Below are 25,779 nucleotides of genomic sequence, written 5' to 3'. Positions count from 1 at the left end.
AGGAAGGCACAAATTCAGCCCTCACCAGGCCACAGCAGAGAAGAAAGGCTGAGCCTTTCTTCTGGCGCTCTCCTCCCTCCCCACCACGGCAGGGGCAGGTTTGGGGGGGCCCAGCCGCTGCAGTCAGCAATATTAGCACAGCTCGGCAGGACTGATTGCAGGTTATTAACATACATTATCTCAGTCCCCTGCCTCTGAAAGGAGCCGGGTTCCTATTCCCCCTCTCTCAGCCCTCCCTCCCCCTGTCTTTTACACTTAATTACCTCCCTTATTACACCACAGCCTGGAGAGAGACAAAATCCCAGGGCAGCGGGCAGGCAGGCAGGCAGGCCCGGCCCAACTAGGGCGTAAGTAATCGCCCGTTTTGCAAACGTGCCTTCAAGGAGAGAAATGGCACACGTGCGGATAAATAAATCAGGGAGCAGAGGCTGGGAGCCTGGTGTGTGGGGGGGCCGCCAGGAGCAGCCCGGCAAGTGATGTTCCCGCGGGGCCACAGCCCTCTGGGAGAGGTGACCTTGAACTTGGCAGAGCCCTGACGTCAGGGCCACGCTGCAGGGCCAGATGGAACTCGTGTTGCTGCCTGCAAGCCCCAGCTGAGTGCTGTGGGAGGTGGGAGGTGGCAGGTGAGACCCCAGCCCACGTGGGGAGCAGCCCCAGGAACCCCAGCCCCTGTGAGCAGGCTTGGCAGGGTGGGCTGCTGGGTGCCCTGGGCTGTGGCATGCTGTGAGGTGTGAGATGCCCTGGGGTTTAGGATGCTGTGAGATGCTGTAGGCTCTGGGGTGCCCTATGTTATGGGAAGCCCTGGGCTGTGGGATGCTGTGGGCTGCTGTGGGCTGCTGTGGGACTCTGTGGGCTGCTATGGGATGCTGTGGGCTGTAGGACACCCTGGGCTATGGGGTGCCACACAAAGCAGTGAGCAGCAGCACGCTGGCCTGATGCAATGCAATGTGGGGATGGCCCCAGCTCTGGCTCTGTGCACGGCTGAAGGAGCAGACACGGCGGTGAGCAGGCGGGCCTAGGGTACTGGCCACAGGGCTGCTGCTTTTGGCCCCCAGGCCCGATGCCACGTGCCTGGCCAAAGGGGCTGGTGCCTCCTGAGGCCAGGGGTGCCTGCGGCTGCCCTGTGCCGGCCATGCCAGCACTTTGCCTTCAGTGACAGATGAGGGACTGTCCTTAGTTAAGTGCTGCAATGCTCTCGGTACAGCACAGGGCTTGGGGAGAGCAGGGCCCGCTGCCAGCCAGGTCCTGGTGTCACTCGCCAGCCCCTGGCTGGCACAGCCCCAGGGAGAGTCAGCCCCAGTGCCACCACCTGCCTGCAGGACCAGGGCCTCATCCTGCTCCAGGAAGGGTGGCAGCGGAGCACTGGTGAGGGGAGGCGGGGGAGTGGGGGCTCCGGGAGGGAACAATGCACCACAACCAGCCAGGCTATTGTTGTGGGCTGCAAAGGTCACAGTGCTTCACTGGGGACAGGGATGGGCACGGGGACATGGGAAAAGAGGAGAAGGTGGGAAAAGGGAGAGGGAAGAGGAATGGAGAGGTGGGGAGGGGACAGTGGGCAGGGATGGGGGCAGGACAGAGGTGGGACAGGGATGAAGCCAGGGAAGAGGGGACAGGGATGGGGACAGAGAACAAGGGACAGGGGAAGGGACAAGGGAAAGGGAAAGGAGTCAGTGAGGACAGGGGACAGAGATGAGGACAGGGAAGAGTGACAGGAACAGGGACAGGGAACAGCGATAGGACCAAGGACCAAGGATAGGGACGGGAGAAAGGGGCGAGAAGCAGGGACAGGAATGAAGACAAGGGACAGGGGACAGGGATGGGGACAAGAACAGGGACAGGGATGGGGACCCCCGCCCCGCAGCCCCGTCCTTCGCAGGCCCTGGGGGCTGGCGGCAGGGAGACAAAGGCGGTGGGAGGCAGCGGTGTGTTCCACCCTCCTACCCCCCCCCCCCGCGTGTCCCCATTGTCCGTGGCCGGGGGGAGGGAACCGGGAGGAGGGACCGGGTACCCCCCACTGCTGTGATGCCCGGGGCGCCCGGCGCTGCTGGCGGCTCGGGGGGCTCCGGGGGGGCTCCGGGTGCGGCCGGGCGGAGCTCCCCCCTCCCCCCCACGACCGCCTGCCTTCCTCCCCCTCCTCCCCCTCCTCCTCCTCCCATCCTCCTCCACCTCCTCCTCCTCCTCGCCGCCCTGCTGCCTGCCTGCCTGCCTCCCCGCCCCTCGCACTCGGCTCCCCGCGCCTCGCCGCCCGCACAGCCGCGGCCGGAGCGCCGGGAGCAGCGCGGGGCCGGGGCGGGGCGGGGGCCGGGGCCGGGGCCGGTGTTGGGGCCGGTACCGGAGCTGTCCAGTGCTGAGGGCGCCGGCCCGGCCCCGCCATGCCCCGCTCCTTCCTGGTGAAGAAGCTGAAGGCGGAGGCGTTCCCGGCCGCCGGGGCCGCCGGGGCCCCCGCGCCCCCCTACGCCCCCCTGGAGCCCCCCTACGCGCTGCCCGGCCCCGCCGCCGGCGATGGTGAGTGCGGGTCCGGGGGGGCCCCCCACCCGCTATTGTGTGAGCGCCCAGCGGGGCACCGGGGCGGGGAGGACGGGGGACGCGGGGCAGGACGGGGCGGGGGTCCCCGGGGTTGTGTCCCGCAGCCGGGCGTCGTGCGGGGGGTGCAGCGGGGCGGCGGGGGTCGGGGGCGTCGTGCCTCCTCGCCTTGTCCCCCCTCCTCAGGGCCACCGGCCCCTGCCGAAGTTGGTCCTTAAGGAAACATCCCCTGCGTGACACAGGCAGCCCCCGTGGGCAGCTACACGCTGCCCCGGCCCGACTCGCTCCCCCCGCGCTAGTGGGGCTAGCTCTTTGCCACAACAAGTTTGGGGGGGGCACGAAGCAGCTGGGCTGCGGGGGCAGGCGGGGGGGCTGGAGTGCCTGCGGGTTTCATTGTTCGCAGCGGTGCCCCGAGCCCCCCCGGGAGCACGGTGGGGGCCATTGCCTTCGGGGACACGGGGAGCAGGCGGGGGAGAAGTGGGGGGCAGCCCCCTCCCCGCAATGCTGGGAGAGGTGCAAAGAGCTGGGCTGGGGGTGGCCAGGGACCCCAGAGCCCCATCCTGCCAGGAGACACCGAGGTGGACTGGGTGTCTCCCAGGCTTGGCAGAGACGGGGCGGCCCAGGGGTCTGCCCTGGAAAAGAGGGCTGGGGGTGTCTGTCCCAAGCTGTGGGCTGGTGAGTCCTGGCTGATCAGGCACCAGGAGGCTGAGCTGGGTGCGGGGGTGAGCCTGATCCATCCACGCACAAGCCAAGACTGCCTGACCCCTGCACTGCTTGTCCCCCTGTTTATGCTGCTCTTTGCTCCCCAGTCTCTGGGGGCCTTTCCCTGCCAGGGGCAGGGGTGCAAGGCCCGGTGGGGTCCTCTGCTTTCCCCCCCATCGGGATCCAAGAGCCGGTGGGGGAGGGATGTGCTGCAGCTGGGCAGAAGCTGCCGACGCTGCTCTCCTGGAAATAACCTTGCTGCATGCTCGGAGGCAGCGTGAGAAATTGCTGAGCAGAGCGCTTTCTGCACAGCCCGCGCGACCGCGCTGTCAGCACAGCGCAGGGGGACGGGGGGGGGCTGAGCTCTGCCCCCACCACGAGTCCCCCTCCCACCACAGACACCCCCAGCCTCCCATGGGATGAATGGCAGCAGCCACTCGCCCCAGGCAGGGTCAGCAGGGCAGGGGAACGGGGGGTCCCATGAGTAGGGGATAGGCCTGGATCTAGAGGATGCTTGGCCACAGCTGGGGAGGGTTATCCATGCTGCCCTACTGGCATGTATGGGTGAGCCTGGCCATGCACCGACCCCAGGCTCCTGACAGCCCCCGCTGTCACCAACAGCAGGGACATGTCCTCTGAAGCAGCTGGCAAGGGCTAGCATGCACGAGGCAGGAGACCACTGGGACCAGTTTGGGGAACCTGGGTTGGCAGCATGTCCCACAGGGTCACTGACCAGTAGGCTGGCAGGGAGAGGGCTGCACTACTCCTTCTACGGTGACCTTCATGTGCCAGCACAGAGGGACAGGGATGTCCACGTGGTGCCCAGTCTGCCACAGGTCAGAAGTCCCTCACCCAGAACCAGGCCATGAGCAGACCTGCACCAATGTCACATCAGGGTGACACTACCAGAGCAGCACCTGAGCCCCACTGTGCACCTGAGGGGCTGTGGGTCCCTCTCCTCAGCAGGAGCCCAGGGTCCTGGTGCTGCTGGCCTCTAGGTGCTGCCCCATCCCCAGGGAATAGACCCTGTGGGGGACAGGGAGAGATGGGGGCCATTCCCAGCCCCTTTGCACTGCCTCTGCCTCCTTGCCCCGGCTGCCCTGGATTTCTGGAGGCGAGGAGGTGGACGGAGCAGAGCTCATTACCGGCACCTGCCCAGTGAACAATGAAGCTCTCGGTACCGACAGCTGTCTGGCAGCTAATGGCCCCGGGGGCTGCCTGCAGCCACGGCTGCAGGGCAGCACACTGGCAGGCACAGCTGGGCGTCCCACAGCCGCATCCCCGGCTCCCACCCAGGACAGCCCCAGAGGATGGGACCCATCCTGCTGACAGAAGCAGACAGGAGCTTGGGCAGACTCAGCTCCTGTGCAGATGGATGAGGCAGCTCCAGTGCTCAAGGGCAGCCCCAAGGGCTGAGTGGGGACAGGGATCAGTGAGGGGGGAACAGCCCCCATTCTGCATCCCCAATGGGCATTTTTGGTTCATGGCTTTCTCCTGTCCCTGGTGGGGCTGGCTGGGAGGGACAGTGACCCTGCTGTGTCATCACCACAGGGTACCTCCAGCACTGCCTGGCACCTGCCGGCTATGACACCGACAAGAAGCAGGGTCTGCCACCAGCGCCACTGGACCCAGCCTATGCACCCAGCCATGAGGAGTACAGCGACCCCGAGAGCCCCCAGTCCAGCTTTTCCGCCCGCTACTTCAACGGGGAGGCAGCGGTGACGGACAGCTACTCCATGGACGCCTTCTTCATCACAGACGGGCGGTCACGCCGGCGCAGCGAGAGCCAGCGCCGCGGCAGCCACCGTCACTCCTGCCCTGAGTGTGGCAAGACCTACGCCACCTCCTCCAACCTCAGCCGGCACAAGCAGACCCACCGCAGCCTGGACAGCAAGATGGCAAGGAAATGCCCAACCTGCGGCAAGGCTTATGTCTCCATGCCCGCCCTGGCCATGCACGTCCTCACCCACAACCTCAAGCACAAGTGTGACGTCTGTGGCAAAGCCTTCAGCCGGCCCTGGCTGCTGCAGGGCCACATGCGGTCGCACACGGGGGAGAAGCCCTTTGGCTGCTCCCACTGTGGGAAAGCCTTTGCCGACCGCTCCAACCTGCGCGCCCACATGCAGACCCACTCCGCCTTTAAGCACTACAAGTGCAAGCAGTGCGAGAAGACCTTCGCCCTCAAGTCGTACCTCAACAAGCACTACGAGTCCGCCTGCTTCAAGGGCTCCGAACACAGCTGTGCAATAGGGAACTAGTCCCCCAGCCCACTGTGGCACATCCGCATCCCCATCTTCATCCCCATCCCTGTCCTTATCCCCATCCACATCCCGATCCCAGTCCCCGCGCCAGCACTTCTGCAGCTGCAGCTGGCTGGTTTGTGGCTGTGCTATGGCTGGAGGACACATCCCTGCAGACTCACTCCCCACCTGGGAGGAGGGTGCCCAAGCACTCCCTGGAATGGGCTGGATCCAGCCGGGCCCGCAGTGGGACCCACTTCCTTGCCCCCAGCTCCCCGAGCTCCCCCTCAGCCAGGCAGGTCTCTCTGTGGGGGACTCACCCAGGGGCCTCTTCCAGACCCAGGAGAGACTTTCCTCCCCCAGCTCATGACTTTCACCTCTATTTATTTAATTTATTACTATTATTTATTTAGAGCTGCTGCTTCTCCTCCCAGGGGATCCCAGGGGAGAAAAGACACTTTTCTGCTCCCCCCAGGAGCAAAACCTCACCTTGACCCTAACTCAGAGGGACCATGGGCCAGTACGACTGAAGGCTCGACATGACTGATGGACAGTGCGGCTGATGGGAGGGCAGGGCTGTCAGTCACCCTTGGAGGAGGGGGTCCCTGCAGACCACCACCCGGGTCCTGGGGCACCCCAATGCCCCCCTGCTTGGCATGGTCCCATGGGACATGGTCCCATGGCACACTGCTCACTCTAGCAGTGTGGCTCCACAGCCCTGGAGTCAGGGGAAAAGCAAGGGGCATCCAGTAGAGACCTGTGGGGGACATCTCCTGCTGGCTCCGGGCTTGGTCAGGCATGACTGGCCCCAGCCATGGTGATGGGCTGGGGAACAGCCTCCCCAGGCAGATGCAGCCCCCCCTCACTGTGCAAACAGCCCTGCTGGTGGCTGGGCTGGAGATCTAGCCCTGGGGCAGCACCAAAACCCCAACTGCTCCCCACGCACCACCAGCCTCTGCCCGGATCCCTCCGCAGCCAGCTCCAGGCCCCCTCGCCATCGCCACCCGCCTGCGCTCAGGAGGAGGGGGTCAATGTAGCCGTAAAGTTTGGGTGAGTCTATTTAAATGTTCTTATTTATATACTTTATAACTTATGCTTTTCACTATTTATTTGCCAAGACTGGCAGGGCCATGCCAGCGCTGGCTTGCAGGAGGTGGCGGAGCTGCAGCAGAGCCGCCGTGCCCAGGACACAGCCACGGTGACATGGACAGGGACAGGACTCCGAGATCGGACCGTGCGGTGGGCATAGAGGCAGGAGGGCTCCACGCCCTGCAAGCCTCCCCAAAAGGCAAAGCCCTTCTCTTTCGTCTTCCTCGCTGCTGCAGGCTCCTGCTCAGCTACCTGCCCTGCGCCAGCCCGGTGGGGACAAACCAGCCATTCTATGCAACCTCCTGGCGGAGCATCCCCGCGCCGGCCCTGGAGCGAGCGCCGCACGCGCGGCATCCCGGAGCGGGGCCCAACCTGCGCCTCTGCTTCCTACCTCGGGCCGCGAGCTGCCATGGCCTCATCACCCCATGCCGGTCCCTGACACCTTTGGGGTTCAGCCCGGCACCCCATGGGGCCACGCTCGCGTACCCCCACACCGTCTTCCTGCGCCGTCTTCCTCCCTGCACCGTCTTCCTCCCACCGCCTCGGCACCTGTGTGCTCCCCGCGTGCTGGCACGGCCATGGCTCGCAGGCTCGACGCCTCCGGAGAACACCCCTGTCACAATCCTCGCTGCCGCAGCATGGTAGCCACGCACCTGCACCCCCGCACAGGGGAAGAGCATCGCCCCGGCCACGCAGACACCCCACCAGCGAGGACGCAGCAGTTCAGGGTTTCCCTGCAATGCTGGCTCCTTTCCGTGGCAGCACCGCGTCCCTCGGCTGGGCAGGCATGGAGCACTGCGCCTCTGCCCCTGTCTATACTGTAAATAGCAGATACTACAGCAATAATTTTCCGTGCATGATAGATTTTTTTCTGCCAGGTTTTGTACTCGACAGCCCCCAGTAAGACAAGTCTACTAAGTACTGGCCGCCTGCAGTATTACTTGTAACGCAATTCAGGGATATAAAAGGGATTTCTGCCACTAACCATGTGTCTTGGGAGATTTGTACAGGCGGTGGTGGGTGCGACATGTGAGTGCCGGACAAGGGAAGCCAGCTGCTGGCCTGCCCTTCCCATGGTGCCCTGGCCAGCCGCAGGGCAGGAGCATCACAGAGAGAATATCTGCTCCAAAACAAGGGGTGGAGATGCCCGAGCAGCTGACTGGGACAGGGGCAGCTGACGCACCCAGAGCATCCAGTGCTGCCTGCTTTGCCTTGCCAGCCCCAGCAGCCGGTGGGCAGCAACCAGACAACCCCCTGCCACAGCAAAAGGTCAGTTCATAATGCCACCCTGCTTGCAAAAGCACCAGGGGAGTTGCAAGCAGCAGTAGAGCATTGACCTGGAAGTAAAGCGCTGTGTGAAATCCCAGCAGCAGGGTGGTGAGCCCAGCAGGCAGCCCAAGGGGTGCCCAGCGGTGCTCACACACCCTCAGCCTCAACCCCAGGGCTCGGCTGCGCTGAATGAGAAGGGTTCGGTAAGCCAATATTATTTCAGCTGCCGTCACATTCACATCTACTCCTGCCCACACAGGCACAGGTCGGGGAGGTGGGAACAACCCAGCAGAGCCCCGCTCCCAGGGGCAGCCAGGCGCCTCTGGCCCCCACTCCTCTCGCTGCCTTCCTTCCCCACAGATGGGTGCCAAAGGGGGAGGATAAATTATTTTCAGCCTCCAGCTCATCAGCAAAGCCCTCACTGAGCCTTGCACTCCTGGTGACATCGGTGCTGCCCCACAGGCGCAAGCATGATAATTCACCTGCAAAGTCATCACCCAATTCATCCAACAAAAAGATCATCCCAAAGCCTCGCAAGCCTGTCCCTGACTCTCACAGTCACCAGCCCTCGCACAGGGCAGTGAGTCACTCAGCGTGCTTCTGAGTCAGCACTGGGCTGTGGTTCCTCCGCGCCCCCCAGGAGCCAGGGCAAGGGGGCTGGGAACAGCCGTCTGCCAGTGCCACGGCCCTGGTATGGATTCAGCCTGCCCCGGTTCCAGCAGCCAGTGGGGTGGGAGACCCAGTTCTTGCTGAAAGCCTCTCCTCCATCTGGAGAAATGACCTAGAAAGATTCAGAGCTGGAGTGCCGCAGTGTCCGCCCAGCCACAGGGCATCAGTGCTTCACTGCTCAGCTCTGGGGCTGTTTCATGCTGCCTCTTCCTCACCAAGGACCCCGCAGGCATCAGTGCAGCAGGGAGGGGGCTCTGGAGTGGGGACACTCCAGCAGGGAGGGGGCTCTGGGCATGCGGGGGGCACATCCCAGCTCCTGGCTGAGATGCTGCACACAGATTGTTAGAGCCCCGGCATGGCCAGGGCTTACCAGGAGCAGAGACCCCCAGACAGCCGTGGGGTTGGGAGCAGGACAGAGGCCCCCAGCACACCAAGCAACCTTGGTGAGGGCTCAGCTACTACATGCCAAGGGATGCCTGGCTCAGACAGGGAGCCGAGGGCAGCCCTGACCACAGCCTCACCGGGAAGAGAGGAGCAGGCAGCAGGCCAGTCGGTGCTGGCACCGGTCCCAGAAGCCCAGCCCTGCCTGTCCTGCCCCTTCACTGTGACTCTGCAAAACTTCAGGTGACGATGGCGATGGCCAGCCCAGGAGGAAGTAGAGGGGCCCGGCTGTGTACTATGCTGCTTGGGGCGGAGCGGCAGCCTCAGCCGGGTGGGCAGGAAGGACGAGGCCAGCTGCCGGCAGCAGCCATGGCCGAGGCCGGGAACCAGAGCATCCACACGCAGCACATCTCAGCCACGCACAACATACCTATGCGTGTCCTCATCCGGCCCATCCCGGCGGAGCTGGAGCCAGGCAAGGTGCAGAGCCTGGTGGAGACCCTGCAGGTGAGCATGGCCCTGCTCTCCCCAGGGTGTTCAGGACAGCCGGCCCTGCACTGACCCATGCCACCCTGGGGTGCACTGCTGGGGAAGCTTGCAGCACCAAGGCCCTGCGCAGACCAGTTGGGGGGTCTAGGGGCATGCGTTGCTCTCGGGGGGGTGTCTCTCTCTTCCCAGAAAGATCCTGAGCAGGTGCCCCCCATCGACGTGCTCTGGATCAAGGGCAGCCAGGGCGGGGATTACTTCTACGCCTTCGGGGGCTGCCACCGCTTCGCCGCCCACAAGGCGCTCAACCGGGAGACCATCCCCGCCAAGATCATCCCCTCCACCCTCAGCGACCTCCGCACCTACCTGGGCTCCTCCACGCCCCACCTGCGCTAACCCGGCGCCGCGGAGGATGCACGGCCCCTCGCAGCCCCCCCCCCCCCCCCCACGCAGCTCCCTGCCCCGATGAGTCGCCGCAGGGTCCCCGTGGACTGAGCTGGGCCTGATCCTGGGTCCCCGTGGACCTCTGGTGGGGATGGCGTCAGGGTCCTCCCGGTCCTGGGGGGGTCCCTGCGGGTCTGGGGTCTCCCCGCGCTACCCCAGCCGAGATGGGATCAGGGTCTCGCTGGCAGCGGGAGGCGCCCGGGGCCGTGCGGCGCGGCGGGGCCGGCAGGTGGCGCTATTGTGCCGCGCTGCGCCGCGGGACCGGGACGGGACGGCACGGGGTGAACTGGGACGGGATAAACCGGGATGAACCGAGATGGGACGGGACGGGATGAACCGGGACGGCACGGGGTGAACTGGGACGGGATAAACCGGGATGAACCGAGATGGGACGGGACGGGATGAACCGGGACGGCACGGGGTGAACTGGGACGGGATGAACCGGGATGAACCGAGATGGGCCGGGATGAACTGGGAAGGGTCGTGCCGGGATGAACTGGGACGGGTCAGGCCGGGCGTAACGGGCACGGCTGAACTGTGACAGGCTGAACCGGGATGGGAGGGGCTGAACCGGGGCACGGTTCAACCGGGACGGGATGAACCGGGACACACTGGAACTGGACCAGTTCACAGCCCATCCAGGGCACAGCTGAACCAGGAAGGGACACAGGCAAAGCGGGGCACAGCCATACCTGGAGCACAAGCGGTACTGGAGAACAGCCGAACCGGGGCACAGCTGAACCAGGAGGAGGCTCAGCCGAACTGGGCACAGCCAGTCCCCAGCACCCCCCCAGCAACTCTGGGCTCACTCTGTGCCTGGTGCAGGAGGATCCCAGGCTATGCCTGTCCCAAAACCACCTGCCCCCCTCCCTGGACACATCCCGTGGTCCCCCTCTTCATGGGGGACATCTCCAAAATGGTGTGGTGGGGACATGCACTGCTGCACCTGGAATAAAGGCAATGAAACCCCCACAGCTCTGGGGCCTGGTGCTGGGGGGTGCTGGGGTCAGGAGCAGATATGCAGCAGCACGGCATGGCATAGCAGGGAGACCTGGAACCTGTGAGAGTGGTGGCTGTGGCACGAGACATGCTGTCAGGGGATGGATGCTCTGCAAAGGGACAGATGTTTTGCTCAGGGATGGGTGCTCTGCAAGGGGGTGGATGCAGTGTTGGAGATGAATGCTGTGTTGGGGGATGGATGCTCTGGCAGACCACGCTGGCAGACAGCCAAAGTCAGGGTCAGCTCTGGCCCAGCTGTGGGAACACATGCAGTCCCGCCATACAGGGATGCTGTCATTTCTGCAAATGCCACGTCTTCACCCCACATGCAGGCTGGAAAACCCGCCCTGAGCATCCCCTGGACGTCTCAGCATCCCTTTGAGCCGGGAACCTCAGTCCAGGGAGAGGAAAGGCCACTGACTCATCCCACCGTGCTGTGAGTCAGCAGCAGGACTGGGACAGGAACCGTGGCTGGACACTTCTGCCCTCGCTCTGCCCCCTGGGCCATGCTCCTCCCTGGAAGGATCATGTCCTGCCAGGGAAAAAACAGTCTGGGGAGAGGGTCTGGGAGGAGGACACAGCCACCCTGGGCACCAGATCTGCAGGGCAGCGTGCACAGCAGGAGCTGGCAGCGCTGCCCACCAAATGGGGCATGCTTTGCCACTGCCTGCCAGCACGGTGTTTCCGCAGGAGCCACTGGGGAGGAAGGGCAAGGTGGGCTGGGGGCTGCTGCACCGGAGGCTCCCTACAGCCCGTTCCCTCCCCTCTGCAAGAGAAGGGGCCGGAGGGAGACTCCAGCGCAGCAGAGCTGCATGTGCCATATCAAAGCTGCTCTCCGCCGGGAGGAAGCCCTGCAAGCGTTCACAGAGAGAGCAGGCCTGGTCCACGGCTCCCTGATGGGCCATAAATTTCTCAGAAGAATTGTGGCGTGCTAAAAAGTTTCCTCTTGTTAGAGAGCAGGGGGGGAAAGGGAGGAGGTTGCAGCTCCTGCAGCAGGACAGGACATTGCCAGGGTGCCACCAAATGGCAGGGACAGGTTTTTGCCCAGATCCCGGGCTGTGCCCCCAGGGCCAGGCATCTCCCATGGACTCTGCTCAGCCCCTTTCCTTGGGTTTGTGCCCCTTATAAAGGGAATTGGGTGTGAGGCAGCTCTGCAGAGCTGTGACTCCATGAGTGGAGAAAAACAGAGGCTGCCAGGATCCTACAACCCTCTCTCCTGGTACCCCGTGGGGGCTTCTTCCAGCTGGAAGCTGATCCTACAATCAGCTCTTCCAGCTTCCCATCCCCTGCAAATAGTGCCAGGACATCCATGCCCATCCTGTGGGTGCCCTGTCATGCCACTCCTGGGGCTTGGTGGCACCAGCCAGGAGCCAGGACTGGCCACTGCAGCCAAGGGGCTGTGTGAGCATCTCTGAGGCTAACCAGCACATCCCTGGGGCTGACACAGTGCAGGCAGCGTGAGCTGGTCCTCAGCCCCCAGCCAGTGCTACTAGTGCCGCAACCCTCCAGCTGGCACAGGAGTGGGTCTCACCAGAGCCGGCAATCTCTGCCTCAGTTCTGTCCGTCCACCTCTCCGTCCCTCCACCTGTCCCCTTTCCCTCTGCCTGACCCACGAGGTCTCCGGTGTCACTGGATGACAGCCGATCCCGGCTGCCTCCAATCCATTCGTTCCAGAGCAGGAACAAAGGGGCTTTGTGGGCTCCCCCCAGCCCGGGCTGGGTGGGGGGGTCCCGGCTCCGGAACTGGGACAGACTTCCCCACATGACAGGCGTGTAATGCCTTCCAGACCAGCAGCCTCAGCCTGCAGGTACAGCCTGGTAGGCAGAGGGGGCCTGGGGCTCCCCACACTGCCCCAGGGACCTGACAGGACACTCTGCCACAGCCTTGGCCCCAGGGGAGGTCAGACAGGGACCTCTCCCAGGACAGGGGCTGCTCTTGTGGGGAAATGCTTCTACTCACCAAAAGGTTTCACAATGCCCTGACCCCTTGAGCCCGTTTCGCTGTTCCTTGCCACTCAGGGGCCTCTAGGGCTTCCCAGGTTTGCCAGCCCTGGTCTCCTTGTGTTGGCAAGCAGGAACAGCCACCCCTTGGATGACCCCCGGCCCCAGCTGGGCTCAGTGCCAGGCACAGAGCTCCCCAAACTCACCTGCGATGGGGCAGCTCTGCGAGGCTGTGGCCTTGCTGGCCTGAACTGCCCCGAAATCAGGGAGCCACAGGCAGACAGGCCAGTCCTGGACATACCCCTCTGCTGGGGGGTTGGTCAGGAGCTGTGGGCAGGCAGGTCCAGGCTCTTGGGGGTCTCGGTGGGATGGGACAGGATGGGGACGGCATGGATAGGATGGGGTGGGATGGGATGGGGTGGGATGGGACGGGTCAGGTCAGCCTGGTTCTGTTTCGCTGGGGCTCAGCAGGGTCAGGCCTGGCGTCCTGGCGGCCACATGTGCCGGCGTTGCTGCAGGTCTGGAATCCATTTGCCTCGCCGGCAGTAGTGTTTTCCCAGCAGGGCCAGAGCGGCCCCACAGGGCTGGGGGCAGCCCTGGGCCCCCGGCCCATCTGCTCCCTGTTTATTTTCTTACACTTAAGTATCACCTCGCAGATAAACACTCCCCGGAGTGGGAGGCAGGGGGCATTTCCCTGCCAGTGGGGGCAGGACACAGCCCTTGGCTTGCCCAGCACCCCAACCCCAGGGATGCCCCTCCACTGGCCATCTTACACCTGGGGGTGCCTGGTGGGTTGGTCTGGGGCCATGGCTGTGACCCCATGCTCAGGCCATGTCTCTTCCATGCCACGTGTCCCATGCAGGGTCCTATCTGACCCCTGCCCACCATGCATGACTGACCCACTGTGTAGTGCTGCCCACTCTATGCCCAGGGCTGTGCAGCGCAGCACCACTCTGCTGGGATGGCAGCCCTCAACCCAGCAGTCGTTTTGTTTGGCTGGATCAGCTAGGAGAGCCGTGGTGCCAAACACAACCATGTCCTGGCACCTGCTCAAGTTGGCCGTGCAGCACAGCAACCGGTGCGAGGTTTGTGATGCTGTGGCCCCCGGCTGCGCCTCGTGCTGCCCAGCTGAGTCAGACCCAAGGTGCTTGGTGTCGGGGGGAGTCCAGGCATAGAGACGCACGTCCTGTCCTGCATGCCCGCTGGGCAGCACAGGAAAACTCGGCTGCTGCCACGCATCCTCCCACCCCAGCGGCAGCAGCATCCGCAGGCAGCTGGCGGCTGGACAAGCAGGGAGACGGCAGCATTTGCTGCTTCCCGTGGCTCCCGTTACTCTCCCGGCCAGGACTGCCAGCTCCTTCTGTCCATCAGTCCTCCCATGTGCAGGACACACGTGTGGCAACCTGGAGACCTCTCTGCAGCTGGAGGTGGTGGAAGTCAGGGTGTATATAGCACCATGCATACACAGACCTGCTGCATGCACTGGCATGCATGTACATGCATACACTTGCGCACACACGTATACAACTGCATACACACATGTGCACTCACCCATACTCGCATATATCCATGCCCACACATGAATGGATATATACATCCATGCAGACATGCCCACACACGCATGAATGCATGTGCGCATACATATGTACAGCTGCACATCCATGCCAACGCACACAGGCAGAGCCATGCACACACTTTCATGCTCATGCATGCACATGTATGCACTGCCCCCTGCCCTACACCAGGCTGCCTCCAAAGCCCACTGCTCCTTCTCTGCCCATGTCCCCGAGTGCCCCATCCTCCACCACAGTAGCACAGGCCACCAGCACCCCATGCGTGGCCGTGCCCCCCAGAAACACCCCAGGGTGGCTTGGTTGGGCCCTGGGCCTGGGCTCTCCCCCCCAGCCCATCTCCGTCAGCTGGTGGCCATGTGTGGGGCAGCAACAGCTGAGTACACAGCCCCTGTCATCCGTCTTGCCGCCTGTCAGGGCTGGGGGCTGCTGCAGCCCCCCAGCCACAGCCCAGCAGGACTCTGGGACAAGAGCAGGACGAGAGCAGGGGCTCCCCTGTCCACACAGGCACCTGCCTGCTCCCTGCCTGCTGTGCCAAGGGCTTGCCCATCCCCATCTGGGGAAGAAAGAAAGGATAGAAACAGCCCCCAGTCTGTGCCTGGGCAGGGTCTATTGCCAGGGACAGGAGAGGGTTGGGGTCCATCACGGGCACCAATGTGCAGCAAGAGGTGGCTGGGGATGGAGCAAGCAAGGGACATGTCCCCATGGCAATGTGGACAGCCAGTGAAGCCCTGCACACCCCCAGCCCCAGCAGGACCTCCGGCCCCCAGGGAGGCCCTCTCCCCCCCGCCGCGTGATTTACAGGCTCTGTGGAGGCAGACAAATGGCGAAGGAAAACAGGGCAAGGGGGTCCCGCCAGCGAGGGGCTGCCAGTGCCCCACGGGGGCGAGAGGGGCCGTTTGCTCACAGCCTGCTGGGCCAGGCAGGCAGCAAACTGGTGCCGGTGCCAGTACAGGAAGCACGGACACCCCTGCCATGGTCCCAGCAGTGACAAGCCTTGGCATGCACTGGGGGGACCCCCGAGGGGACCCACTGGCCTGGGAGACACCTCACGAGCTCTGGTCCTGCAGCCATGCAGTTTCAGCCATGGGGCATAGTGGGACATGATGCCTGTCCTGTGGACTCAAGGCCCACCTGCTGACCATCTCACTCTGGGGTTTGCAACATGCCTACTGTGTCCCATGGCTGCTGTCCCAGCCCCCAGCAGGCCCCCAAGCTGGCCCTTTTTGCCTTATTAGCTGGAGATTTCTCCCATAGTCCCCCTCTGGCTGTGGGCTCCGTGGCCACATTGGGACCACAGCTGGCATGGGCCAGAACCACAGGCACCATCAGGCCCCAGGGCCACATCCCGAGCAGCCCCGGGACCATCCGCTGGGAACTGGCTCCTGCCCTCTGTTTGCCTTTGCTGCTTGACCTGCCGTGCCCAGAGCATTGCTGAGCCGCTGACCTCTGCTCGGCCGCAGGCCGGGGAGGAAGGCAGGCAGGAAGCCTCCTGCCTGCTTGACTCAGCTGGCCACCCCCCTGCCTGCTCTCAGGGGTGCCAGGCTTGGGACTGGGGTGGTGAAAGCAGACCAGGACCTACACAGACCTGCCTGGTGAGGAGGAGAAGGGGGTGGCCATGGCCAGTGATATTTGGTGCCCAGAAAGCAGCAGTCTGGGGGAACACTCCCAGCCCTGCCTGGACACCAGTGGCTCCCACTGCTGCCAGCTCAACTCTCCCTCGCAGGAAAAGACTCTGTGTTTCCACTGCCGGCACACACCTTCCTCCTGGGTGGGAGGAAACACTTCTGGCTGCCCAGCAGTGCTGCCTGCAGCTCTGCCCATGCCCCTGACCATGTCCGCCTGTCCCCTTCTGTGGCAAGCAGGTGGGGTGCCAGGCCCTGGGGACAGAGGGGCAAGGGGTACAGAACATCACTGCAGGGTTCCTGCCCTCACTGCTCCCTGCTCGTGCTGGGCATGCTCCTGGGTACAGACCCTGTCCCATTGGGGCACGGTGGGGTGTGGGGAGCTGTGTGTCCTCTGGCTGCGCACCAGCATCCCATCCGATAAATACCCTGGGGACCGTACCGGAGCCACCTGCAACCCCAGTACCTGCCCCATCCCACTTCCCACACACCGTTTTTGCCCTGTGCTGCCGTGCACAGGACCCAGGTCTGGCTGGGCACAGCGGGGCAGGGGCTGGGGACACACTGCCCACAGGCTGGTGCTGCATGTGTCATCACTCCACAGGCACCCAGGGCCAAGGGCTCCTGCACACGGACCACTTGCTGTGCGGTGGCCGTAGCATTCTCCGTGGCACTGCCGGGACCTGGTACCACCATGGGCACAACCTGGAGCCTGGCCCTGGATGCAAGGTGCCTGCAGCCAGGCCAGCATGCCGGAGCAGGGCCAGGCCCGTGGCTGGAGCCAGTGCTGGCTCCCATGGGCTGGGGCGAGGACGCTGGACGCTGGCCGGCAGCTCGGGGGGCCGGCTGGGGGTGGGCTCCAGCGGCAGCCCCTCCCCGGCTGTATAAATCCCGATTCCCCCCGCAGACAGTCGTTCCAGCCCCGCTTGGCCGCCGGAGAGGAGCAGCAGCAGGAAGGCATCCGGAGCCGGCCGTCGCAGCCGTGCCGGCGGGGGAAGGCTCCCCGCAGCCCGGGGGGTCACCCCAGCAGGGCTGGGGGCGCGGGCAGGCACCACGCCATGGCCTTCACCATGCTGCGCCCCGTGGCTGCCCGCGTGCTCTACCCCGACCTCAGCATTCTCTCAGAAGACGAGGAGAACCGGAGCGAGAGCGACACATCGGACCAGTCGTTTGGCTGCTGCGAGGGCGCCGAGGCTCGCCGCAAGCTGCCACGAAAACCAGGGCCAATGGTGATGGTGAAGCAGAGGCAGGCGGCCAATGCACGGGAGCGGGACCGGACCCAGAGCGTCAATACGGCCTTCACCGCCCTGCGGACCCTCATCCCCACCGAGCCAGTGGATCGGAAGCTGTCCAAGATCGAGACCCTCCGCCTGGCCTCCAGCTATATCTCCCACCTGGCCAATGTGCTGCTGCTGGGCGAGGGCTGCGAAGACGGGCAGCCCTGTTTCAGTGCCATCTACGGGGCCAAGGGCGACCTGGACAGCAAGCAGCCCCGCAGCATCTGCACCTTCTGCCTCAGCAATCAGCGGAAAGGGGTGAGCAGGGCAGTGGGATGGGGACAGCAGCCTCTGCCCAGGCTGAGCAGGGCAGGAGGGTTGGCATGTCCCCAAGGGATGGGAGGCAGCAACCTCCAGGCTGCCCAGGCTGACCGGGGTAGGAGGTTCAGCACATCCCCGCGAGAACTCCAGGCTCTGGCTCCAGCCCCCGCTAGAGGTTTTGGCTGCTCCCGGCCAAATCCTGCTCGTAGCCGCACGCCCACAGCTCCCGCTCGCGTCAGAGGGCCGGGCTGCTCCCCAGCGTCCGTCCAGGCCAGGAGGTCTCAGGGGGTTAAACAGTCACCCCAGTGCGGGGGGGCACTTGGCTGCCCCAGGGGAGGAATTCAGAGCTCACAGGCTGACCCCATCCCCATTCTAGACCCTGTCCACGACCCCACCAGCCCCCCTGGGCTCTGCAGCAGGGCTGCCCCGGGCAGCACCCTGACATGATGGAGACAGTCAGGACACAGCAGATGCCCCACAAGGGGGTTGTGCAGGGCTCCCCAAACCGTGGCCCCACTCATGTTCTGCTGGTGGTGCTGGCATGGCTCTCACCAGGGGCAGGGGGCTGAGCTGGGCACCCCTGCCCTGCCCTGCCCTGCCCTGCATGCCTGACCCTCCACCAGCACCCTGAAGCTCAGGGGGCACCCTTCCTATGGCGAACCCATCCTGCTGCCCATGGCAGGGTCCTGGGTCCCGTGCCCTGGGAAGGGCCATGCAGGATGCAGTTTCCCAGCCCCATGTGCACCCTGGGCAGGGCTGTGGGCAGGGGCTGCCAGACCCACCACCATCCCCATGAGACACCCAAGCTGTCCCATGTGCAACCCGGAGCAGTGTGGCCATGAGGCACACTCCAGGCCATAGGTCTCTCTCAGTTTCTGCTGCTCAGTTTTCAATTGCTCCTCCTGTTCCCATCCCCCACTTTGCTGGCCAGACTCTGCAGCCTCCCTGGATCTGGCCCCAGGGGACCCCCAGCCCTGGTCCTTGGTAGAGCTGCCCCTAACTGCGACCCCCCGGATGGGGCTGAGCTGTGTCTCTGGGACCGGGGCTGGGGGGCTGGTGAAGCATTGGACCCCCCAGTGGACCCCATGGTGGCACTGGGGCTGGGAGCTCCAGCGGTACCCAGGACCCTGGGGGCTCTGCACCTTCTGGCTCTGGTGCCAAGCTGCGAAGGGGCTGTAATGGGCTGTACTGGGCTGGAAATGGGCTGGGCTGGAAATGGGCTGTACTGGGCCATGCTGGGCTGTGCTAAGCTGGAAATGGGTTGGGCTGGGCTGGAAAAGGGCTGGGCTGGGTTGGAAATGGGCTGGGCTCGAGCTAGGCTGTCCTGGGCTCTGCTGAGCCATGATGGGTTAAACTGGGCTGTTCTGGGCTAGACCTGGTCCATGCTGGTCTGTGCTGGGTTATACTGGGCAGTATTGGGCTGAAGTTGTGCTGGGAGGTGGGGCTGAGCCTCCTCATCCCCACTGGGGCTGTGGGGCTGTCCTGGGGCAGTGGCAGCCCTGCCCTCGGGTCTGAGCATGGTGGCAGTGAGCAGCCATGGGGCCCATGTCCCTCTAGGGTGATGGAGCTGTGGGTGGCCACCCCATAGCAGCCATCCCACTGCCTACCCAGCTGCTCGCCGGGCACAGCCCCATCTGTCCTGGGTAGTGCTGAGCCAACCCAGGACTGAGGCACTGCCCATTTCCCAGGTGGCTCCTCCATGCAGAGCCAGCACAGGGTGGCAGTGGGCAGAAGCGGGGCACCCCCCGGCCAGGGCACCCCATCGCCTGTAACCCTCCCCTCCTCTCTCCACAGGGCAGCCGGAGGGACCTCGGGGGCAACTGCCTAAAGATGCGGGGGGTGACCCCCCTGCGAGTGTCACGGAGATGAGCCAGGGTCCGGCAGCACCCACCTGAAACAAGCGGCAGAGCCAGCTGGAGCCCGCGCACGCCAGCCCCAGAGACCTGAGCGGGGAGGGAGGGAGCTGCCTATCCGAGGCGGCGGCAGCTGAACGCAGGGCCGCAGGCTGGGACCGCACCGACACTGGCCCCGGAGCCGGCAGCGGGGCGGGAGGGTGTTCCCATGGCCAAGGCCTCCCGTGTGAGGCAGGGCCGGAGAAGGGGGTCCCCACGCCCCGGGGCTGGACTGGAAGGGGCCCGTGTGTGGCCGGCGTCGAGGCGCTCCGGGGGGGATGGTGTTGCGGCCCCGCGGGCGCTGGTTGTGCACGTGCAGCCGCTTGGAAAATAAACCTTATTTTTCTGATGGGCTGGTGCCTGCCTGGCTCCCCAGTGTGGGACAAGGTAGGGGGCACATGAGGTCCCCAGTATCACCTTGGCCCCCCAGCCCTGTGCTCGCCGCTGCTCTGCGCCACTGGAGCCAGTGTGCCCGTGCTGGCTCTCCCCGTGGGTGTGCTTGAGGGCCCCAATGGGATCCATGTGGGGTGAGACCCCCAGGCACATGCTGCCCCCATGTCCCCAGGCCCTGCCGACAGCTTTGGCCCTGCTAGGGCTACAGGAGCCCCAATGCGGTCTGCACTGTGTCATGCCACAGGATGGGGACAGCGCTGCCAGCCCCATGCCACATCCACAAGCACCCAGGCGGTGGGTCAGGTTTGGCGTCACTGCTTTTGTGCCTTCCCTTCCACCCAGTACATCATGACTGTTGCAACTGCCACCACCACCATGACTGTCACCATCCCCACGACTGCCACCGATATGAAGACTGCCACCAACACCATGACTGTCCCCACTGCTGTGACTGCCACTACCACTGCAACTGCCACCACTGCCTTACTGCCACCATGATGGCTGCCCAGGGCCGTGCACGGTGGGGCTGCAGGCAGCAGCACCTGCATGGGGTCAGGTGGGGACACGGGGGGTTCCCAAGCCGGGTCCTCCCCCAGGATCCTGCTTGGGGGGGCCTAGGCTGGGCTGGGCAGCAGCGAACACCAAGCCTGGGAAAGGTGTTGTGCTGGGACCTGCAGCTCCCAGGGGCTGGTGAGTCCCACGGAGTACAGGCAGCTGCAGAAGGGGCAGCCAGGAGATGCCAGGGCAGACCCCAAGGTCTACAGGGTCGGACCTGCCCTGTCTCCCCAGAGTGCTGGAGCCAGCAGGGAGCAGGGGGAACACCCTGGGGTCCTGCAGGAGCCTTCCTCAGCCTGCCCCGGGGAGGGGGTGAAGGCAGCAGCCCACCTGCACCTTTTGGCCCCCTGCTCGGCTGAGGCGAGCCTGCCCTAGGCTCCCTCCCCCTGGGTTTGATTTATGGAGCTGACAGCGCAGTGCAGCTGTGAGAGCTAGTCCCAGGCAGGGACCGGGGTGGGTGGGAGAGGTTTGTTCTCAGCGTGGCTAATGTGTCCCAGACCCCAATAAACAGCCGTGAGATTCTCCAAACAGCCCAGGACACAGAATCCCTGCCCCTGGGTTTATCGGGGGGCAGGGGCGGCAGGGAGGGGGCTGCGCTCTGCAAACAGCCCAACCCACACATGAAATGGGACCCATCCCTTGAAGCTGCAGCTCCGGAGCCCCTGGGGGGCCAGCGATGGCTGGTGGTCCTAGTGCTGGGGGCACAGCAGGACTCAGCACTTAGTGCATGGGTCCCAGTGTGTTCCAACCATTGGGTCTTGGGTTCCAGTGTGTCCCAGGGCTGAGCACGAGTGTCCCAGCATGTCCCAGTGCCAGCAGCTAGGGCCTCAGCAAGCCCCAGCGTAAAGGCCATGGGTCACAGTGTGTCTCAGTGCAGGAGCTGTGGAATCCAGCACATCCCAGTGCTGGGGCCACAGGTCCCAGCATGTCCCAGTGCCAGTTTCTAGGACCCTAATAAGCCCCAGTGCAATGGCCGTTGGTCCCAGCTAGGTCCCAGTGCTGGGGCTGTGTACCCAGTATGTCCCAGTGCTTGGCCTGTGGAATCCAGCACATCCCAGTAATGGGACTGCAGAGCCTAGCATGTCCCAGCGCTGGGGCCATGGGTCCTAGCACATCCCAGTGCCAAGCCCATGGGTCCCATCATGTGCTGGTGCCAATCCCAAGGGTCCTAGTACATTCCAGCCCCTCCCAGCACCGCAAGAGGGAAATGGTGACTCAGAGGCGCCACAGGCTGCTGGGGCAGTGGGAGCTGGGTGCCCCTTTGCCCTGCGCTGGTTGAGCACTGCAACCACCGCAGCTAATCACCCGCGGATGCTTCTGTCTCCCCGGTTGCTGCAGCCCCACGCTGAGCCCAGCCGCACCGCCTCTCTCGCACTCCCCTCCCATCCTCTCCCCTTCCTGCGCGCGGACACCCTTGGAAAGGCTCTTGGCCGCTTTCTCTGAGACAGGAAGGTGTCCCCGAGTCTCAGGAAGGAAAAACACTCAGTGCTGAACCCACAAAGACCGTCTCTGAGGGGCCGGGGCTGGAGAGGCTCCAGGCCTGACATCACCTGGGAACTGGAACCAGAACCACAGCTGCACTCCATGCCTGGTATTTTTTTCTTTAACTTGTGTTTTTAAACTTTCTTTTTATAGATTTTTTTTTTCCCTTTCCCTTCTCCATTCCCCTCCCAAATATTTCAGCTTCTCCACAGTTTAACCTTGCCAGGCCAGCAAGGCTGGAATGCAGCAGGGCTGCACCCGTGGCCAGAGCCCGGCAGTGCTGAGAGCCACCGTGCTGGAGGGACAGCTGAGGCCAATGTGGCTGGGCAGGAGCTGGTGGAGCCATGAGCAGGCAGGCAGGACTCAGGCAAGGGCTGGATCCCTGGTGATGGCAGTGCCAGGACCCTATAGTCCCCGGCACTGCTGTGTACCAGGGCTAGTGGAAAGGAACTCGTGGCATCATGGGGACCCAGAAGGGTCCAGCTGGGCATGGGAGCGTGGGATGATGGAGGCGCCGCAGTAGAGGCATCTGGCAGAGCCTGTGGTTGGTGGGCAGCACTGCTCTTCTGATCCACAGCTCCTGGGATGTGGCAGCAGGGTCAAGCCATGTCTGAGCCTAAGCCTGAGCCTGTGCCTGTGCCAGCTGAGCAAGCAGAGCCAGCCAGGGATGTGGGACACAAAGGCAGGTTTCAGCCCTGGGATCCAGCACTCCTCATGCCTTGTCCTTTGGAAACACCTCTGGGTGCTGCCTGGCCCTCCTCAGGCTCCTCCCAGCATGGAGGCTAGGACAAAGACCCCAACATGTCCTGCACTGGCACCGGAGCAAAGCTCAGCCACCCACTGCCCTGGAAATCTCCCTGCTGCAGTGACCACAGCAACCAATTGAGCATCAAAGGTCACCCCCAGCCCTGTCAGAACCAGGAGCAAATAGCTGTGAAGGGACCCCCCAGGTCTAGAGGGCAGTGAGTGGGGACAGTGGGACAGGGAGAGAGGGCTCTGCTGCCGAGGGCAGGGTGGGGGGAAGGACCGGCGAAGGATGGGCACACCAAGAAGATGAGCACGCCAAGAATGGGATGGGATGGGACGGGACGGGATGGGACGGGACGGGACAGGACGGGATGGGATGGGATGGGATGGGATGGGATAGGATAGGATGGGATAGGCAGACCAGGGGTCAGTGTGATGGCCCTGGGGCTGAGGTGCCAGCAGAGAGACCACACTGACCCTGACAGCACCCTAGCAGGGTTTCTGGGGAAGGAACAGGGCTAAGGGTCTGCTTGAGACCCCCAGGACACCCACCAGCTCCTTGTCACCCCACCAGGAGCAGCAGTGGCCCTGCAGCCGCTGAGCCCCTCACCAACCCCTCAATGGGCACCCACACTGCCAGTCACCCCTGGTGCCACTGCCCCACTGTGTCTCCCCATGCACCAGATCCCTCAGAGGTGCTCAGGCTGCCAGGACCCCGTGCTGGACACAGTCCCCAGGGATGCAGGCCCGGCCAGCAGGGACAGGGTGTGAAGCTGTGGCGCGGGGTGAACGCCAGGTTAATCTCCCGCTGGAGCTTCCCTCTGCAAACAATAAGACAATGCCCGGCCGGGGGCCGCCTGCGTAACCAGCAGTGCGGAGGGGAAGTTGTAATATTTGGATTTAGCACTCAGTAAATTAAGGAAGAAAAAGGAAAAAGCGCTGGGGGTAATCATAGAGGGGCTGGACCTGTGCCCTACCCCACAGCCAGTGGCCCCGGGGGGCTCAGCCCAACCTGGGGACAGCCACTGACTGGGGCCAGCAAATCTGAGAGCCAGTGTGGCCAGGCACGGCTGGGAGAGGGAGATATCCCCAAGGGCCAGGCAGGGGACATGCATGTTGCTGTCATAGGGACATGGAGCTTGGAGAGTTGAGGATCGGGCACTCATCAAATCTGCGGGCAGCACTCATGGCAAACACAGCATCTCCTGTGACACCAGAAAAGGGATCTGGGCCAGGAGTTTATTTTAATCCAGACCTGCTTGCGCTCATGGGAAATAAAATCCTGTTTCTGCAGCTGGTGTGGCTGGGCACAAGAGGGCCCTGGGGGGATGGTCACCTCCAGCTGACAGTAGTCAGAGTGGAGGAGGTGACAAGTGAGAGGGGTCTCCCCTGGGTGCCTCCCCTGCGTGGGGTCACACGGTGCAAGGGCCCCTCTGAGCAGGTATGGGGGTCCGTGGGGACCTCAGCTTTTGGGAGTTATTCAGGATCAGCACCGAGGAAGGGGTGTCTGGGGTGGGCTGAGTCCAGTCCTGCCACAGAGCAGCCCCTTCCCCAGCACGAGCCCTGCGGAGGCTCCTCAACCAAACAGGCACCATCAGCAGAGATGGGGCCGTGTTAGTGGGGCTCTTGCTAGGGACTGGGGAAGGGCCGTGCTGCAGGTCGCCCCTGCGGGTACCTGCGGCAGGGACAGTTCTACAGGGCTGGGCTTAACCCCCTCCAAAACATGGCAGGGGTCTGGGCTGCCTTCCCACCCTCCGGCAACCCTGTTCTCCCCTGGGGCAGGCCCCTGCCTGGCCTGGCCCCACTGTGGTGAGCAGGGCAGTGGCACATGGGGAGCCCCAGGGTGCCAGCTGGGGGCTGAAGGGCTGGACCCCACACTGCAGGGTCTGAACCAGGGGCTCAGGAGGCTCTGTCCACCCTGTGAGCCCTGGGAAGCCCAGGGTGGGGTCTGGTGCAGAGCTGGCAGAAGGGCTGGGTCAGGTAGGGGAGAGGTGACTGTCGGGCAGCAGCAGGCAGCAGCGGGCAGCGGCACGGGAAGGCCTTTGGCACGCAGTCACGAGCCAGGAGCCCATTTCCCCACAACAGGGGCCGTTATCAGCAGCGAATACTCGGAGCAGTCCCAGGGGGGACCTCCAGCCCTTCCCCTCCACCTACCCCACCACTCTCCTGCTCTGGCCCACGTCAATGCCGCCACGAAGGTGTCGGAACAATCGCCTGACAAAGAGCTATTTTTAGGGCCGGGGCTCAGGGCGAGGATACGGCCCTGCCACTGACAATGGGGGGAAGGGGGCTGGGCTTCCCCCGTGACCACTCGGCAGCAGAAGGACCTGTAAGATTTCCTCGATGACCCAGGCCCGTACAATACAAGGAAAGCACAAGAGGGAGATACCCCCGCCAAGACGAGCTGCTCCTTTACCTAATGGGAGTGACCTGGGGTGAGGGGCTGTGAGATTCAGGCCAACAGCCTCCCACAGGGGAGACTCCCACACCGGGAGGGAAGCGGGGTGAAGCATGGCTCAGGTTTCCATAAGGCCTCAGCTGTGGGGAGCCTCGTGGGGGGCCAGGCTGGCTCCTGTCTGTTTGTGCCACACACCCAGGTGCTGAAGGGCACAGTGGGTCCCTGGGGGGGCACGGGGTGCGGACACAGCTCAGCACAAATCCCTCTCCCCTCCAGGCTGGCTCACAGCTCTGGGCAGTCTGCAGCACTTGGCCAGAGCCTGGCCGTGGTGGCAGGGCAGTGACCAGCATGTCTCCAGCCAGCCCTGCTCTGAGGGTGCTGTGAGCCAGGGCGCACTCCTGCCCTGCCCAGAGGGCTTGGTGGGATTTCAGAAGGAGCGGCAGAGGAGTCAGGCTGTGCCACGATGGGCTTCCTCCTCCCCAGTATCTCCTCTGGCTCAGCCCATGGTAGAGGGGTCAGCAGACGATCTGCTTTGGCCAACCCTTGAGGTAAAGCTAATCTTCTGGGCTGCATGACAAGAAATTGGGGCTAAAAACATGAAAGACAGCAAGTGAAGGTCACTGAGCACCAGAAGGGGTCAGGGCTCAGCCTAGCTTCGGACCGAAGGCCCTGCTAACACAGCGGGGGTGGGGGAGAAAAGCCCCTTCCACCAACCCCGCCACAACCCCTGCAGCCGCACGGCTCCGGGACCCCCCGGTGCAGGGCAGCCGCCGGCCCCGCCGCTCCGCAGCGTCCCCACTGCCCCGGGGGCCGGCGGGCCCGGCTGGCCTCGGTAG

At 64.2% G+C, this 25,779-nt stretch overlaps 3 protein-coding genes across 3 annotated transcripts; all 3 read left to right on the top strand.

Annotated features, from left to right (window-relative positions):
* Positions 1-1,646: 1,646 nt before the first annotated feature.
* On the top strand, positions 1,647-7,538 carry SCRT2 (scratch family transcriptional repressor 2). The gene is made up of 2 exons (XM_075108805.1): positions 1,647-2,505; positions 4,777-7,538. The coding sequence occupies exons 1-2, from the start codon at positions 2,373-2,375 to the stop codon at positions 5,481-5,483; spliced, it is 840 nt and encodes a 279-aa protein (XP_074964906.1). The 5' UTR covers positions 1,647-2,372; the 3' UTR covers positions 5,484-7,538.
* A 1,557-nt stretch (positions 7,539-9,095) lies between these two features.
* SRXN1 (sulfiredoxin 1) lies at positions 9,096-10,777 on the top strand. Its single transcript, XM_075108779.1, has 2 exons — positions 9,096-9,380; positions 9,552-10,777. Exons 1-2 carry the CDS (start codon positions 9,123-9,125, stop codon positions 9,753-9,755), a joined length of 462 nt encoding a protein of 153 aa, XP_074964880.1. The 5' UTR covers positions 9,096-9,122; the 3' UTR covers positions 9,756-10,777.
* Positions 10,778-16,839: 6,062 nt separating this feature from the next.
* Positions 16,840-19,717, top strand: TCF15 (transcription factor 15). The gene is made up of 2 exons (XM_075109067.1): positions 16,840-17,473; positions 19,271-19,717. Exons 1-2 carry the CDS (start codon positions 16,997-16,999, stop codon positions 19,343-19,345), a joined length of 552 nt encoding a protein of 183 aa, XP_074965168.1. The 5' UTR covers positions 16,840-16,996; the 3' UTR covers positions 19,346-19,717.
* The last annotated feature ends 6,062 nt before the right edge of the window (positions 19,718-25,779 follow it).

Source organism: Phalacrocorax aristotelis, chromosome 13 (genome assembly GCF_949628215.1).
Source record: "Phalacrocorax aristotelis chromosome 13, bGulAri2.1, whole genome shotgun sequence".
Classification (NCBI taxonomy): domain Eukaryota; kingdom Metazoa; phylum Chordata; class Aves; order Suliformes; family Phalacrocoracidae; genus Phalacrocorax; species Phalacrocorax aristotelis.
The sequence above is the reverse complement of the archived record's forward strand: the minus strand, read 5'-3'. Positions and strand labels throughout refer to the sequence as shown.

Coding starts and splice junctions, on each gene's coding strand:
- SCRT2 (XM_075108805.1), top strand. CDS start 2,373: ATGCCCCGCTCCTTCCTGGTGAAGAAGCTGAAGGCGGAGGCGTTCCCG. Junction 2,506..4,776: donor CGGCCCCGCCGCCGGCGATG/GTGAGTGCGGGT, acceptor TCATCACCACAG/GGTACCTCCAGCACTGCCTG.
- SRXN1 (XM_075108779.1), top strand. CDS start 9,123: ATGGCGATGGCCAGCCCAGGAGGAAGTAGAGGGGCCCGGCTGTGTACT. Junction 9,381..9,551: donor GCCTGGTGGAGACCCTGCAG/GTGAGCATGGCC, acceptor CTCTCTTCCCAG/AAAGATCCTGAGCAGGTGCC.
- TCF15 (XM_075109067.1), top strand. CDS start 16,997: ATGGCCTTCACCATGCTGCGCCCCGTGGCTGCCCGCGTGCTCTACCCC. Junction 17,474..19,270: donor TCAGCAATCAGCGGAAAGGG/GTGAGCAGGGCA, acceptor CTCTCTCCACAG/GGCAGCCGGAGGGACCTCGG.